Source organism: Chanodichthys erythropterus, chromosome 10 (genome assembly GCF_024489055.1).
Source record: "Chanodichthys erythropterus isolate Z2021 chromosome 10, ASM2448905v1, whole genome shotgun sequence".
NCBI lineage: Eukaryota > Metazoa > Chordata > Actinopteri > Cypriniformes > Xenocyprididae > Chanodichthys > Chanodichthys erythropterus.
The window spans coordinates 47832605-47848936 of record NC_090230.1 but is presented as its reverse complement, the minus strand read 5'-3'; the positions used below and the strand labels follow the sequence as shown (position 1 = coordinate 47848936).

At 35.2% G+C, this 16332-nt stretch overlaps 1 protein-coding gene across 2 annotated transcripts; it reads left to right on the top strand.

The window, feature by feature from the left end:
- Positions 1–12921: 12921 nt before the first annotated feature.
- On the top strand, positions 12922–16057 carry LOC137029692 (CD209 antigen-like protein C). Of its 2 annotated transcripts, XR_010896315.1 has the most exons (8): positions 12922–13103; positions 13273–13503; positions 13683–13810; positions 13981–14087; positions 14199–14252; positions 14900–15041; positions 15482–15587; positions 15697–16057. XR_010896315.1 is itself a non-coding variant. In XM_067399341.1 (6 exons), the coding sequence occupies exons 1-6, from the start codon at positions 12980–12982 to the stop codon at positions 14931–14933; spliced, it is 678 nt and encodes a 225-aa protein (XP_067255442.1). In that variant the 5' UTR covers positions 12922–12979; the 3' UTR covers positions 14934–15160. The 2 variants fall into 2 exon arrangements, 1 of the variants encoding a protein (XP_067255442.1); XM_067399341.1 differs by lacking the exons at positions 15482–15587; positions 15697–16057 and having other exon boundaries at positions 14900–15160.
- Positions 16058–16332: the final 275 nt, after the last annotated feature.

Sequence of the window (16332 nt, the reverse complement as noted above, 5' to 3'; positions counted from 1 at the left end):
TTAGAAAACATTATTACAAGCTTACTGTTGTGAATCGGGCTAAGATAAGGAGATAATTTTGAACACTGTCTAGTTATGTACCTGCTCAAACATTGATTTTGGATAATTTTTAACCAAACAAGGTTACAGACTGCAGCTTTAAATTAAATATAAAATATTTAAAAATACACAAATGAAAATTATAATACAATAAAATTATAAAATTATTTGCATGCAAATGTCAAAATAATTCCAATAGCATGCACTAGAGTTGTGTGGGGTGGGAGTAAATTAAGTGTGATTTGCTCTGAGGGGGATTCCTCTAAAGGGAAGTGCTTAGGGAAGTTCACAAGTGTCTAAAAGTGGAGTTAAAGTTAGAGTTCAAGTCGTCAGGATAGTGACCTGGAGCAGGATTGGACATCCCTGATCTAAAATGCATCCCTATTCTAAATACAGTGCTTTACAAACACATGCTTTACCTGAAAAACTTTATTTACTAATTTTCTGTCATGACCTGGTGAGCTTATCCACAATTATGCACACACATACATACATAGATACATATAAAAATATAAATATTAAAGAGATTTTGACACATTTCTAACTTAGAAAAAAAGATGCAAAACAACTGTAAAATGATCCTAGAGAGAACTATCCCTTTAAGTTTTTAGTCAAGAAAATTAGCTTGTTAATGTTTTGATAGCTTTTTGTTTTATTGTTATTCTGTAATAAACAATTTAAATGAATACACAAATCTACTCACTCATTATTATTAATATATATATATATATATATATATATATACACTTTTATTAATATTATATATTGATTTTATATATATATATATATATATATATATATATATATATATATATATATATATATATATATATATACACTTTTTATATATATAAATAAAAGTAAGTAAAAGTTTGCTTCATATATTCAGTTTAACAGCTGTGTAACTGAACTGCGCATAGATATTTTTGAGGCTTAAATTATTTTCTAAATTATACATGGGTCAAAAGTGTTTGCAAAACGGTGTGAATCCACTTGCATTCGTTGGACCGCTCTCTCCCTGAAATATCTCTGAATTGATTTCTCAGTCAGTAAAACAAATGTACAGTATCAAGGTAACAACCAGCGCTGTTTTTTTTTTAACCTGTTTTCCTCTGTGAACATACACTAAATACTTGTCTGACAATTTTTTTGACGTTTTTGGATAAAAACAAAAACAAAAAAAAACATTTAAAATGCCTAGAGATAGAGTAGTACCGTTGCTCTCACTGATGATCAGGAAAGGTGCATAATTGTTAATTAAGCAATATATGCTTATTTAACTTTTTAGTGTTAAATAAAAAAGTTTTGTGTGCATACCGTCACATGGAATACTGCAGGCGTCCATGCTTTCTCCGTCTATGCAATAAATGCACATCTAAGAATGAGCATGGATTTCTAGTGTATTTACATACTACGATTCACTGCAAGTATGCCACAAGTTACACTTAGTGCAAAGATTTTTTTTAAGTGCAGCTTGTCAATAAAGTATTGCTGCGTCCCAATTCGCATACTATCCATCCTTAATAGTATTCTAAAAAAGAATTAGTATGTCCCAAATCGTAGTATGTTGAAATGAGTATTCCAAAGATACCCGGATGGTCTTCTGGTTAGAAGTGTAGATCCGTGCACACTTCTAACAGCTAATATTCGCCATAACACATTGCGCTGTGGACGAGGATTCGATTAGAACTACAAAATACTAATAAAAAGTGTTTAAAAAAAAAAAAACTACAAACATCCCTCCAGGAGCAGGACTGGACAACCCCTGACCTAAAATAAATAGTGCTTTACAAACACACATGCTTTACCTGATAAACATTAAAGGGATAGTTTGAAAAATAAAAAATGAAAAATGGTGACTACTTTCAAAAGATGCAAACCTATAAAATGATCTTACATATAGTGAAATATCCCTTTAAGTCTTTTAGAGAAAAATAGCTTGCTGATGTTTTGAAAGTTTTTTTATTCTGCAATTAATATAAACCATCCCTTTGCTTTGAATACACACATCTAGCCATTCATTATTATTAATAAATCTAACATTATTTTCCACATTTTATAAGTCATTAAGACTGAAAAAATAACACAAATGGAAAATTATTTAAAATATTACATAAAACAGAACTTTCTTATGTTAAATCTGGTCAAACTCAATCATAAAAAAATAAAATAAAATAATTTTTTTTAGAGAGGAGCAGATCTGATCATCATAAACAACAAAGAGAAACAAGTGAGTGTGAAGTGTGAGTGTGAGCGTGCGTGCGTGTCTGTTCTCACTTTATGATACAATTGCTTGTTTCAATTCACTTCTTAGGATTTCGTTAAGAACATGTCTGATGCTGCTCTAGTCTGGATTGGTCTTACTGACAGTGATGTGGAGGGCAGATGGAAATGACTAACAAGAAACTCCTGAACCTAATGAACACAGTGAACCAATCAAAACATGACACATAAGACAAAGGAACCACTAGGTGTGTTTAACTTCATGCAGCGCTGCGCAGACCGATGGGCATCTGACTCGAAGCAGTGCATGCACTGAAAATTATCAAATAACTTATGTGAAGAGTGTAAATCCAACCGCTGCTAAAACCATAAACTGATCACTGGTCTGGACTTTTGATGTACCAGCAACAATCTAAACATTTCAAAAGCTGCAGAACTTTTCCAACAGCACCCACTGACCAAATGAACAAGCCCCTGATGAATTTCAGACTGTGAGACACTGAATAATTGTCTTAATATGCGTATTTAAACCCAATTCAAATTAACTTAATCCACACTGTTGAGAGAAAAAAAAAAAAAAAAAAAAAATCTAGTGTACTTATGTGGCGAGTTCCTTTCTGCATAAACACTTGAATAAAAAAAAACAAAAACAGTTCCTTTGTGTATAAATACCTGACACACAAACATGGACAAGGAACAAAACAGAGTCCACTACAGGAGAGAAACTAGAGTTAGTTTGTTGGCATCTTGACAACACGGAAACTCTTTGAAAGTGTAAAGGAAAATATAGAAAAAAGAACAACTTGCAAAATGCACAGAAAAGATGGACAAACCACTGATGATGTCTACGAAAATTATGACGTTATTAAAGGTAACACTGAAAAAAAGATCACAGACTCAACGCAAGGAAGATCATCTGAATTCACAGGTACTGAGATTAATAATTCACTCAGTTTTCATGGTTTCAGTTGATGTGAGCTGTGTTAAATGGATAAAGAGAATGACATCATGTTTGTTAATCTACAGAAAGTGTTTGTGTGAAGATCAGAAGCTCCAGAGCAGCTCCAGTGTGTTTGGTGCTGCTGTGTGTTCCTCTGCTGACTTCAGTCATAGTGCTGGGTGTCATGTTCACTCAAGAGAGACAACAGTTCATATCCAAGAATGAAAATCTGACCAACAAGAGAGACCAGCTAAAAAGTTTTTAATCTATGTAGTTATTTGCTACAGCAGATATTTTAAAGCATGACAGAGTTAGGTTGTGCTCTCAATTACCTTCAGTGTACACAATCTATGACTATCTGTTATAAGTTACAGCCAGATGAGTTTAAATGAGAATAAAAATGCTAACAGCTAAACTGGTTGTTTACAGATGGATGGACTTATTACAAATCCAGATTTTACTACATGCCGAATGAAACAAAGAACTGGACTGAGAGCAGAAGATACTGTACAGAGAGAGGAGCAGATCTGATCATCATAAACAACACAGAGGAACAAGTAAGTGTGAGATAATGTGTCTCTGTGTGAGTGTGTGTGTTTGTGGTGTTAAGCAGTTAAATGAGAGATGGTCAAATGAAATGTGTCTATTGTCTGTTTATGATATAAATGTGAAAATATTTTATCTGCTCAGGATTTTATTAAGAAAATGTTTGGAGGTACTTCTGCCTATATTGGTCTGACCGACAGTGATGTGGAGGACACAATAACTGATTAATATCAATGAATGATTCGCACAGTCAGCATCATATCACACAGAAAGCAGCGCTGAACATCTAATGCTGATCTGTATATTCAGCTTCTGGGGATCTGGAGAGCCAAATGGAGGTAGAGCACAGAACTGTGTTGTGACTGTGGATAAAGACCAAAGGTGTAGTGATCGACCGATATATCTGTTTACCGATATTTTTCCCGATATTTAAGCATGTTTCCATAATCGGGTATTGGTTTTGTAATATCGGATTCGCCAATTTTACGGCACCATCTTGTGGCCGTTTTGAGATTTCCGCCATTGCAGCCCGGGCGTCTGAGGAGATCAGTCAACAACAACTCAGTGCACAGGTAAAGTATATGTTCTACTTGGTTTGCTTTAATTAATAAACTTTATTTAACATAACAGATATGCACAAATGAGATCTGAGACATAAATTCCTGATATAGTTAATTTATGCAGCTTGTTTCTAAAACAATTGAGACGAACTCATTGAGTCACGAAGTGTAATTCGTCATGTCCTGCCCCAATAAAGACGTAACTTTACATGAATTAAATAAAACAGACTTGAATGAGTGCATGTTGAAAATAAAAGCGCTGAATTTAATTCTCTATCTGTTGTATTTGGTCACCATTAGTCTAGAAGAAAAAGTTCGTTCATATTGCTTAGCAACTGATGGATGAGCAGGAGGTTTAAGCACGGCCACTGAATGAAACTTTTGACAAGATTATCTCGTTTAAACACCCTAGATTATATAATCAATTGATTTACTACATAACCATTATTTAGTTAATTGCACTTTAATTTTTTGGACTCAGACCCCTCTATTTATTTGTGTATAAATATAAAGGTTTTTTTTTTGTATGCAAGGAGGGAGTGATTGTTATAAATAAAATGGTTTGTTCAGCTCATTTGTGTTGTAATAATTGTCAAAAACAGAAGTATAACAGTAAATAAATATCGGTTCTGCATATCGGTTATCGGGTACATAAACATGCAAATAATCGGTATCGGTATCGGTTATAAAAAATCAATATCAGTCGATCACTACAAAGGTGGCCAACTTTATTCGGATGGCATGATGTTGCATGTAATAGAGATTTCAAATGGATCTGTGAGAAGATTATTTCACAATTCATGCTGCCATAGAAACACATCTTTTTGGCACAAGTTTAACACTACAAAACTCCAGACTCCAGAGGTGTCTTCCAATCGACCAGAAATGACTTGCAAGTGAAATTCACAGAGTATTCTGCCATATCATGTGAGATTTCAATCTGAAGGGAGTGATATTCAGTTATTATTTGTAGATTATTCAGTTCTACATCACCAGTAATTGCACATCACTCCAGTACTTAAAATAAAGACATTTGAATAAAATAAAGTTGTTAAAAAGAAGTTGAGGCTCTGACATTATTATTGAATTTAATTAGTCCCAGGTGTGGCTTGTACACATTTTTGGCAGGTATAAAATGAGACTGTTATAGGCAGGGCTTGACATTAACATCCGCCAACCCACCAAATGCAGGTGGATTCAATGCAGGTTGAATTTTATATATAATATATCTTTTTTTTTTTTTTTTTTTTTCAATTGTAGTCTTTTAAAAAGGCATCTGAAATAATAAACTATGTGCAATGTTGTAAAAAATATTGATTTTTCGATATATATCGATACTAAATATCTGAAATGCTTCCAATACTCATTTTCCACAGAATATACTATAACAGTTGTTCTTTCTCGCTCTCTCATTTCTCTGACAGAGAGTTCACATACAAACCCACCTCCCATCACTTATTTCATTCACTCTGGATGAATATAGTTGGTTAGGGGGCTTGAATTCCAGCATGGCATTGCGTGTATTGCGCATTAAAATTACTATATTATGTTAATATTACTCTCATTGTTCTTTTTTGCCTGTGTTTCCAGTCATTGTTGGCTTCTATGGCTATTAATTGAGTTCAACACCTGTTCCCGGTTCTGTTGATTATCTTACCCTGTGTATTTAAGCCCTCAGTTCCCTTTGTGTTATGCTGTTTCCTGAGTTTCCCTGTTATCGAGTGGATTTACTTTTAAATACTGTTTGTTTCTATTGCTAGACTATTGCTATGCAATTTTAAAGCTTTTTAAACTTTTCACCCTGTACAATTGCACAGGGTAATGGGAGAAATAGACAATAGAAGCCAATATACAGTATGCATGCTTCTCCTTTTTCCTTTTTCAAAGAGCCATGAGACTGCATGTTTTAATATCGTCGTGTGCTTGGGCTACCATGCCAAATGGCTTAACTTTAGTGGCCTATTACTATGTGTGCCTGGGCTACCATGCCGACTGGCTTAGCTCTAGAAACACACACTGTATGTTCTTATTAACAATAGATATACGTTGCAAGATGATAGAGATGGGAAACCCAGCAACCATCTGAACAAATATCATAATAAATAATTTGATGTATTGTTGACGTGATTCTTATACTATTACTGATAAGTGAAAAAAGCTGTTGTGAGCAATGAGACAGACAGGAGCGTGCTCTGATGCTGCAAACAGCTGAAATAAACCACACACATTAAGCATAGCTAATGAAAAATTGCATTATTAGACTTATGAAGCTAAACATGGTAACCTTGTTGAAAGTGCAAACTCTATTTCACTTTAACATTTTTTCGCAACCATAGGTTAGCCGACATATCCTCACAGCAAAACATACTGTACATAGACTGCTTGCGTAAACAGACAATTGTGTTTTAACACAGACTGTTAAAACATGACGCTAGTTTAAACTGTTATTATTGCTTATTTAGAAATGAATAAGCAAACCACACAATATGTGCAGAGATATGGAGTAAAAGATTGTTCACTTTTCTTAGATGTTGATTTCTTTATGAAAGCAGAGACTGCTAACAGCAAACACTACCGTATTTGAATGTTGAGCTGCAGTTCATTGGCTGCTAATTCAACAGAAACCAATCAGCTGCACTATGCAGATAATGACATGATTGTTATCTACATATGGACCTAGCAGCCTGCACCACGTTTCAAAGATGACATGTCTTGTGGGTTTGGAATGACATGAAAGTGTTAAAAAAACAAAAAGTGTTATATTTTAAAAATTCTTCATTGCTGAAACAAATATTTCTAAAAGTTTAAACAAAATAGAATATTTGAATACTTTAAAATTACTTTTCATTTTATACGACTGTAATCATTTCAACTGCACTAAGAATGTCTTGGGCATTGTGCTTGTGAATGATGGTATGGATAAAGGTTCAATGATGGAATCAGAAGACAGAATAGAGAAGACAGTTGATATCTACATCAGTGCTGAGGCTGTAAGAGACATGAAACATAAGAAAGACACAGAGGACTTTAACACGTCGAAAACCCAAATCCCTCAACACACAGCTAACTGAGATTAACTGCTAATACATTTACTCATAATCAATATAATTCAAATTTTATTATAAAACGGATAGTTCCGGCCTCATCAATGAAGTTCAATTTTGAACTGTGACTGTCTTTGAAAGATTTTAATTAAAGCTAACAAAAATTAATAGATACTGTAACAAATGTATTGATCATTGTTATTTAATTTTGGTAAATGCATTAACTAATGTAAACTAATGGGACCTTATTGTAAAGTGTTACCAAAGAGTCATTATTTATCACTGTATGAGACAATTACATATCATTAGTATAAAATTGTTTTATTTAAAATATTTTTCAGATAATTGTTGATTGAGAGCTAACTAGACATACCAAAAGACAATTCTGTTAACCAAACAAGAATCCAGAGATTTCACCCCCAAATTACTGACAGTTCCTTTAAAAAATCTGCCTCTAAAAGTCATTAAATATTCACACTGATGGAAGTGCATGTAAATGTAGCTGCTGCTAAAATCATCAGCTGATCAGCTGTCTGGACTTTTGATATGCATTCACATGTTTATTAATGGCCATTATGTTTTTAAGGAAATGTATTAGCAGTTGATATAAAAACCTGAAGGAAGTGAAAGAATGATTGTATGATAATATATGGATTTAACCTCATTTCACACAAACAGCATTGTTGAAGTTGAATTTGCTTTCTGAATAAATACTGACAACACAAACACAGATGAGGAGCACAACACAGCGCACTCCAGGAGTGAAACTAGTACTAGTTTTTCCAGCATCTTGATGACACCAAAGCTATAGAAAAATACAGAAAAGGGTACAAAATGCACAGAGAAGATGGAAAAAGGGCTGATGATGTCTACGAAAATATTGATGTTTTAGCTGGTACATTTGGAAAAGAGATCAAGGATCGTAATGCAATGAGAATCCAGTCATCTGAACTCACAGGTACTGATATTAATCATGAATACATTTCATCAAACAATAGCACAAACTGGATCAATAATGACTTGAAGGCAGAAGCGCTTGCTCAGTTCACACGTTTTCAATTGATTTGTGCAATGTTAAATGGATAAACAGAATAACATGATGTTTGTTATTCCACAGGAAGTGATTGTGTGAAGCACAGAAGCTCCAGAGCAGCTCCAGTGTGTTTGGTGCTGCTGTGTGTTCTTCTGCTGACTGCAGTCATCGTGCTGGGCGTCATGTTCACTCAAGAGAAACTAATCAACAACAGCAACTTCACAGAAGAGAGAATCCAGCTACAAACCAAGATTATCAACTTAATTCAACTAAACGTACAGTTAAATCAAGAGAAAAATTAACTGACAAAGTTGTTTCAAGGTAATATTGATCTATATTAAACCACATAAAATTATGTGAGGTAGTATATGTTTATATAGTATACATGTAAAAACTATGATTGTTTTTTGTGGGTGTTGTAAATGAGAAGAAGCTATTAACCAGCTGAGCTGGTTCTGTTTACAGAGGGATGGACTTACTATCAATCCAGTTATTACTATGTGTCCAATGAGATGAAGAGCTGGACTGAGAGCAGAAGATACTGTACAGAGAGAGGAGCAGATCTGATCATAATAAACAACAGAGAGGAACAAGTGAGTGAAAGATTAGTGATTGGATGGTGGATTTAGTGATTTACGGACTCAGGCAGACTTACGGAACGAACGCGGTGCCAGTTTCGTTTTTTTCCATAAGTAGAATAGGGAGGGCGTAGGACACACGCCGTAAGCTTTTTAAAGAATGCGGAAAGCGGAAGCACATGCAAGATGATAATTTGTGTTTATAATGACCGAAAATGACCGATCATTTCGCTAGATAAGACCCTTATTCCTTGTCTAGCATCGTTTAAAGCCCTTTGAAGCTGCACTGAAACTGTAATTTTAACCTTCAACCATTTGGAGGCCATTGAAGTCCACTATAAGGAGAATAATCCTGGAATAATAATTTATTTCCGACTGACGAAAGAAAGACATGAACATCATAGATGACATGGGGGTGAGTAAATTATCAGGAAAATTTTATTTAAAAGTGGACTAATCCTTTTAATGTAGTATTTATTGCGTCTGAATGTTGTTTTAGAATGTTACAAGTTATGTAGGAATCCCAGTGAAGAAAACAGTCATGTCTAAAAACACAAACACAACAGAACTACTGTATATAAAAGCAGGATTTATACTCTCATTAATTTAATATGCTTTTTTTTTTAAGGTTTTAAAGGTTTAAAAAAAAAAAATCACAAGTGGGTTTTAACTGGTGTGTTTTTTATGTCATAGATCAAAACGCGAAAATATTTAGACACTTTGTTAACCACAGACCTTATTCCAGGCGATTTAGCAAAAACCCATTCAAAAAACCCATAGACAGCGATGCAACCGGAAGTCCTAAAATGTTAACTCGCTTTCGGGTTTTGCCTACAAAAACACACGTCATCCCTGAGGTACTCTATGGCTCTCTATGAGAGGGCGCTGCAGTTCCATTTTTCACCACAGATTTACATTTGAAATTTTTGGGGCGCTGTAGAGCTAGGGTGGGCTCTGAGACCGGCTTCCCCGCTTAAAGGTCCCGTTTTTCGTGTTTTTTTGAAGCTTTGATTGAGTTTATAGTTTGCAATATAACATGTCTTCATGTTTCGCGTGTAAAAAAAACCCAGTATTTTTCACATAATTTACTTATCTGTATACCGCTGTTCCAAAACGGGCTGATGACTTCCTTGTTCTATGAAGTCCCTCCTTCAGAAATACGTAACAAGTTCTGGTTGTGCCAGCGGTTCCTGTGTTGTGATTCGACAGCAGCTTAGCGCACCCAGAGCCATAGAGAGCGCTCCTTGCCCGGAAAGGTCATGCCTCTTACCATAACGTGTGCTGCACATAGTTTTACATGTGGATTATTGTGGTGTTGTGCTGAATGAACAAAAAAAAAAAAAATTCCCGAGAGACTGAACTCTTTAATCTCCACAAGCAGCGACAGAAAATGTACAACGTTAGCACTCACTCAGAAGAGTACCTCATACGGAAAACAGCCATATACATAAACATAGTCCCCTCTTGTGGCCATTATGTGCACTGCAGTCCAACATTAAATATTGCAGTAAGGATACCACAATTATAATTTTCGGGAACCGAGTTAAACATAAATTGTAACCATTGATCTCTAAGTACAGCGTACCTGGGAAGGCCAAACAAAGGTGATTGGACTGCGGGATGAAAATAACAGCGTTTCGACGACATGGCGACAAATGCGCTCTACAAACGCAACTCTTGCACTTCTCCGTGGGAACGCAACAAGACCATGCCCCCTTTTTTTGTGCATTCCTATGGGCGGAGGTTAGTCAAAAAACTGTTTTAGTGACGTCATTAAAGAAGGAAGTAGAGGGATGTAGTCCAAACTGGCCATTCGATGTAGGCGACTTCTGTTAAATAAAATATCTCGCTTGGCATTGAACGTTGAGCTTTAAAATTTTACAGATTTTATTTATACTCTAACAACAACATTACACACTAACTAAAGTTTGAAACATGGGATTACGAAGAACGGGACTTTTAATATCATGAATACATGCCTGCCGAATCCATGCGCTACATTTTAATAGCCTATATCCTGCTCACTTTACAACTTAAAATAGTCTACAAAATCCAAAATATATTTGTTGCAGAATGCTGAACACATTTATAATTTATTATTAATTCAGTGTATACAGTGGTCTAGCCACGATCGGCTAATCTTTTCACTCTTTTTCATATTAATGGGTAATTGCGAATTGTGGGAGTTTAGCCATATTCTTTGTTATGTCTTCTTTTCCCCCTCCTTTTTTTCAGCTCCGCTGGGGTAGCTGCGAGCCTGCGTTTCAATGTCTAATTTCTAAACCTTGTCTTAGAATTCTGATTGCAAATTCTTACTCTTGCATGCTCTTTCTCCACAAGCAAATATAATAATAATATTAAAATCTGGTCTATATGGTTATAGACAGGCCATACATTCCCCGGGGCCCTAAGCGGCAGCTTACCTCGCTTATTGGTTAAGTCCGCCCCTGCCTACTTAACCATATCATGGGGATAATTTAAAACAGGAAGTAGGCCAAATCTGAGAAAATCTCCCACTGAGGAGAAGAATCATGACATCCAAGAATGTCCCCTATTGTAGAAACAATGAAGGAAATCTAAGAATGCAGAATATTTTCTCTGAGGTGATGGTTAGATATTTATAATTAAATGTGTGTGTGTGTGTGTGTGTGTGTGTGTGTGTGTGTGTGTGTGTGTGTGTGTGTGTGTGTGTGTGTGTGTGTGTGTGTGTGTGTGTGTGTGTGTGTGTGTGTGTGTCATTTGTGAAAGGTCAGTTGAAATGTTTGATATAAATTTAAAGTTTTCACTTTCTTAGGATTTTGTTAGGAAAATATCTTGTGGAGCTCAAGTATGGATTGGTCTGACCAGCAGTCTTGTGGAGAACACATGGAAATGGGTTGATGGCACTAATGTGACTTCTGGGTGAGAGATTACTGAATATTACTAATTTTTATCTAATAATTGATTCTCACAGTCAGTCAGTATCATATCACACAGAAAGCGGCACTAAAAATCTAATGCTGATCTAGTTTCAGGTTCTGGTGGTGTGGAGAGCCAAAGGGATATATAAAAGAGAGCTGTTCAATCACTTATTCATTCGGATGGGCTGTTTATCACTGCACTAGCCTTTTTCAATGGATCTGTGAAAAGAAAAAATAAAATTATATGCAATATGGTTATTTCGAACATAAACATGCAGGATCACTTAAACATCAGGATCTTTTGAGTCATTTTGACATTTTCTCTAACTATATACTCACTATAATGTAAAGTAATTTTTATTATTACAGCTTTAAAGGGTTTAACTTGCACGTTAATAATATTTGTCATTTTGCTCTCATCCCTGTAACTCCTATTTGAATAAATAAACAAACAAGTTGTCAGTCCTGTTTCAGAGAGCTAAAAATGGATATGAAACCAAAGTGACTCCATTTCAGGACTACAACTGAATTTTGTGAGTAAATTTAATAAACAGGAGGAGTCTAACTTAGCAAGAAACAAGAAAGAATGCCATGTCAATGAGAAGCAACTTGCCTTAGTAATGTCAAGCAACAAGCAAAAATGCTCTAAAAACCAGATCGAAACCTTTATCTTAATTAGGTATTATTCATCTTCCAATTAAAGTCATATCCCTGATTCAAAACTAGTTCAAATACAAATTCAACCGACAAAATTTGTAAAGTGTTGATTACCACGAAAATAACTAAATAAATTAATAATAATAAAAAAATAGACTTTATATATAAAGACACTGAGAAATTCTGTGATAATAAAAGCATTTAAAGTAACACAATCCACATTGTTGAAATAAATCTTTCCAGTAACCTTCTGTGGTCAGTTAAAGTTCCTTTTTTCTTAAAAACTTGAAACATTTACACAAAACAGTTCCTTTTGCATAAATGCAACACAAACACAGATGAGGAACAAAACACAGTCCATTCCAGGAGAGAAACTAGTACTTGTTTGTTGGCATCTTGACGACACCGAAACTATCTGAAAGTATAAATGAAAATATAGAAAAGGGAAAAACTTGAAAAATGTACAGAGAAGATGGAAAAAGCATTGATAATATATATGAAAATTATGATGTTACAAGAGGTGAATTTGGAAAAGATATCACGGACCACAATGCAATGAGAATCCAGTCATCTGAACTCACAGGTACAGTACTGCAATTAATTAAGAATATTTCATCAAACAGCATAATAGCACAAATTTGATCAATAATGACTTAAAGGCACAAACAATCGATCAGTTTCCATGCTTTCAGTTGATGTATGCTGTGTTAAGTGGATGGATAGAGAATAAAATGATGTTTGTTAATCTACAGAAAGTGTTTGTGTGAGGATCAGAAGCTCCAGAGCAGCTCCAGTGTGTTCGGTGCTGCTGTGTGTTCTTCTGCTGACTGCAGTCATAGTGCTGGGTGTCATGTTCACTCAAGAGAGACAACAGTTCATATCCAAGAATGAAAACCTGACCAGTGAGAGAGAACAGCTAATATTCAAAAACAAAAATCTCACCAATAAGAGAGACCAGCTAAGAAATGAACTTCAGATTTGTGGTAAAGTTTCTTTAGTCTATGCAGTTATTTGCTATACAGCAGAATTTTTAAAGCACAATGGGGTTGGATTGTGCTCTTTGTTACTTTCAGTGTACATAATCTATCTGTACTATCTGTTATAAGTTACAAACAGATGAGTGTAAATGGGAAAAAAGCAGTTGAACTTGTTCTGTTAACAGCTGGATGGACTTTCTATCAAACCAGTTTTTATTATATGCCGAATGAAACAAAGAACTGGACTGAGAGCAGAAGATACTGTACAGAGAGAGGAGCAGATCTGATCATCATAAACAACAGAGAAGAACAAGTGAGTGTGTGTGTGTGTGTGTGTGTGTGTGTGTGTGTGTGTGTAGGTGTGTGTGTGTGTGTGTGTGTGTGTGTGTGTGTGTGTATGTAGCAGCTAAATGGGAGATGGCCAGATGAAATGTGTCTATTGTCTGTTTATGATATAAATGTGTAACTGTTTCATCTGTTCAGGATTTTGTGAAGCACATGTCTGGTGCTGCTGGAGTCTGGATTGGCCTTACTGACAGTGATGTGGAGGGCACATGGAAATGGGTTGATGGCAGCAACATGACCTCTGGGTGAGAAATCACTGAACTGAAATGGTTAATATCTAATAAATGATTCTCACAGTCAGTATCATATCACACAGAAAGCAGCACTGAACATATAATGCTCATCTGTATTTTCAGGTTCTGGGCGTCTAGAGAGCCTAATGGAGGTAGAGCACAGAACTGTGTTGTGACTGTATGTAAATTGCAAAACTATCCTGTTTTAGTAGGGTGGTTTGATTATGCATGTCATTCACCTTATCAATGGATCTGTGAGAATAATATTTCACAACTCATAATGCCATAGGAACATCACACAACTTTTTTTCAGGTTTAACAGTACAAACCTTTTGTAATAATTGGTCATCTAGTCTTTCCTGACAGTCTAGTCTTGTATTTTGATTTCTTTCTAGTTTTTCTGTTCCTGTTCTTTTTTTTTTTTTTTTTTTTTCAATCTAGTCAAGTTCCATTCTTTATTTTTGCTTTAGTTCTCCCAAGCCTTATTTTTGGATTCTCTTGATTTTGTTACAATCTTGTCTTTTATTTATTTTCCTTTCTAGTTCCCTGCTAGGTTGTGTTCTTGTTTGTTTGTTTTTTTTTTCTTTTGTTTGCAGTTCCAAATATTTATTTCTTAATTTTTCCTTTTGCGGACTACTTTTGCCTCCTTTTGTTTGAAGTTCCAGTTATTTATTTCTCATTTATTTTGTTTATTACTTTTATTTTCTTTTGCAAGCTCCAGTTATACTTTTAGTTTCTTTATTTTTGTTTTCTTTATTGTGTTTTTATTTTTTGTTTTGTTGTCTCTTGTTTCTTGTCCTGTTGAGTCTTGCCTTGGGTTGGTCCCTGCCGTGCTTCCTGTTCCTCTATGGTCATTGACTCTCCCAGCCTTTCAGCTAGTCTGGTGCTACATCAAGTCTCATCACCAAGTGTCAAGCCTCTGATTCCCTCAGTCACTCTCGTCTCCATCATTGGTCATCATGTCTGGTACAGTCTCACCCCCGACCAGCCTGTTTCCCCATTTTGTGTCCTGCCCCTACTGTTTGGACTGTTTCACCCCTCAAGTACCTCCTGTGCCTTGTGTACCGTCCTGTCAATAAATCTTGTCATTGCTACTCTCTGCGTTTGTGTTAAAACCCCAATTAAAACATCTAATTGTTTTAAATACACACATCTACTCATCCATTATTATTAAAACTTATTAAAAATTTCCACATTTTGTAAGTAATCAAGATTATGACAGAACACAAATGGTTATGTAGAAATTATATATTTGCCAAAAAAAATTTGATGTATCAAATGAACATATTTAAAAACTATAGCTTAAATAGCTCGACTTACACTAACTCCGCCCATCATTGTCCGGTTGGACTAGACAAGGGTTGTCACATTTCAGCTTATATAAAACTACTGTTGTGTAATTTTAGCCACATCTGAAATGGATTATACTGACATTAACTGAGAAGTCAAAGCAAATACGTCAGAAAACTGCACTCTTTCAAGGATGTGCATTTAGTGCATGGATTGAGCAAGGTAAGTGTTTGAAACAGTCTACATGCACAGTTCAGTTAAATAATAAAGTTTACCACCTTTAAAGTGCCCCTATTATGCTATTTTAAAGGTTCCTAATTTTGTTTTGGAGGTATCCTACAACAGGTTTACATGCATCAAAGTCCTCCTTTCTGAGAGTCTACTCTGCTCTGATTGGCCAGACGGCCCAGTCTGATGCGATTTGCCTACCGCTTACAGCACATGTCGGAATTGAAACGCTCATTACCACAGCTGAACTTCAGCTCCAGAGACTTCTAAAAGCTTAGCAATTGTACACACTGTAAAGACAGTAACGATGGCATCAATTTTACTATATCAACCCGAGCGCGAGTCCGATGATGAAACATTGGAAGAATTAGTTATTCAACCCAAACCTCCATCACAAGGATGACTTGAGCAGGACGTTTCTCAGTGATACGCTACTAAGTTTGATGTACATTATGTTGCAACTGTAATTCCACACCATCAGCATTAGCAAGTGTATGTTCATCAACAAACCGTTGTGTATATTTCTAATTTATTGCACTGCACATGTGGGAACTGTATTACTACCTGTATCAATAACAGTTTATGCGTTAGCCAAGCACTAAATGAATGACTGATGATATAACATTAAAGTTTGTAAAACAGATCTTGCTCCATTCTTTATCATTATTCAAAGTAGTAAGAACAACAGACAATCTGCATTAATGGACACAATTTTAGGTAATATACCTAATATATATCA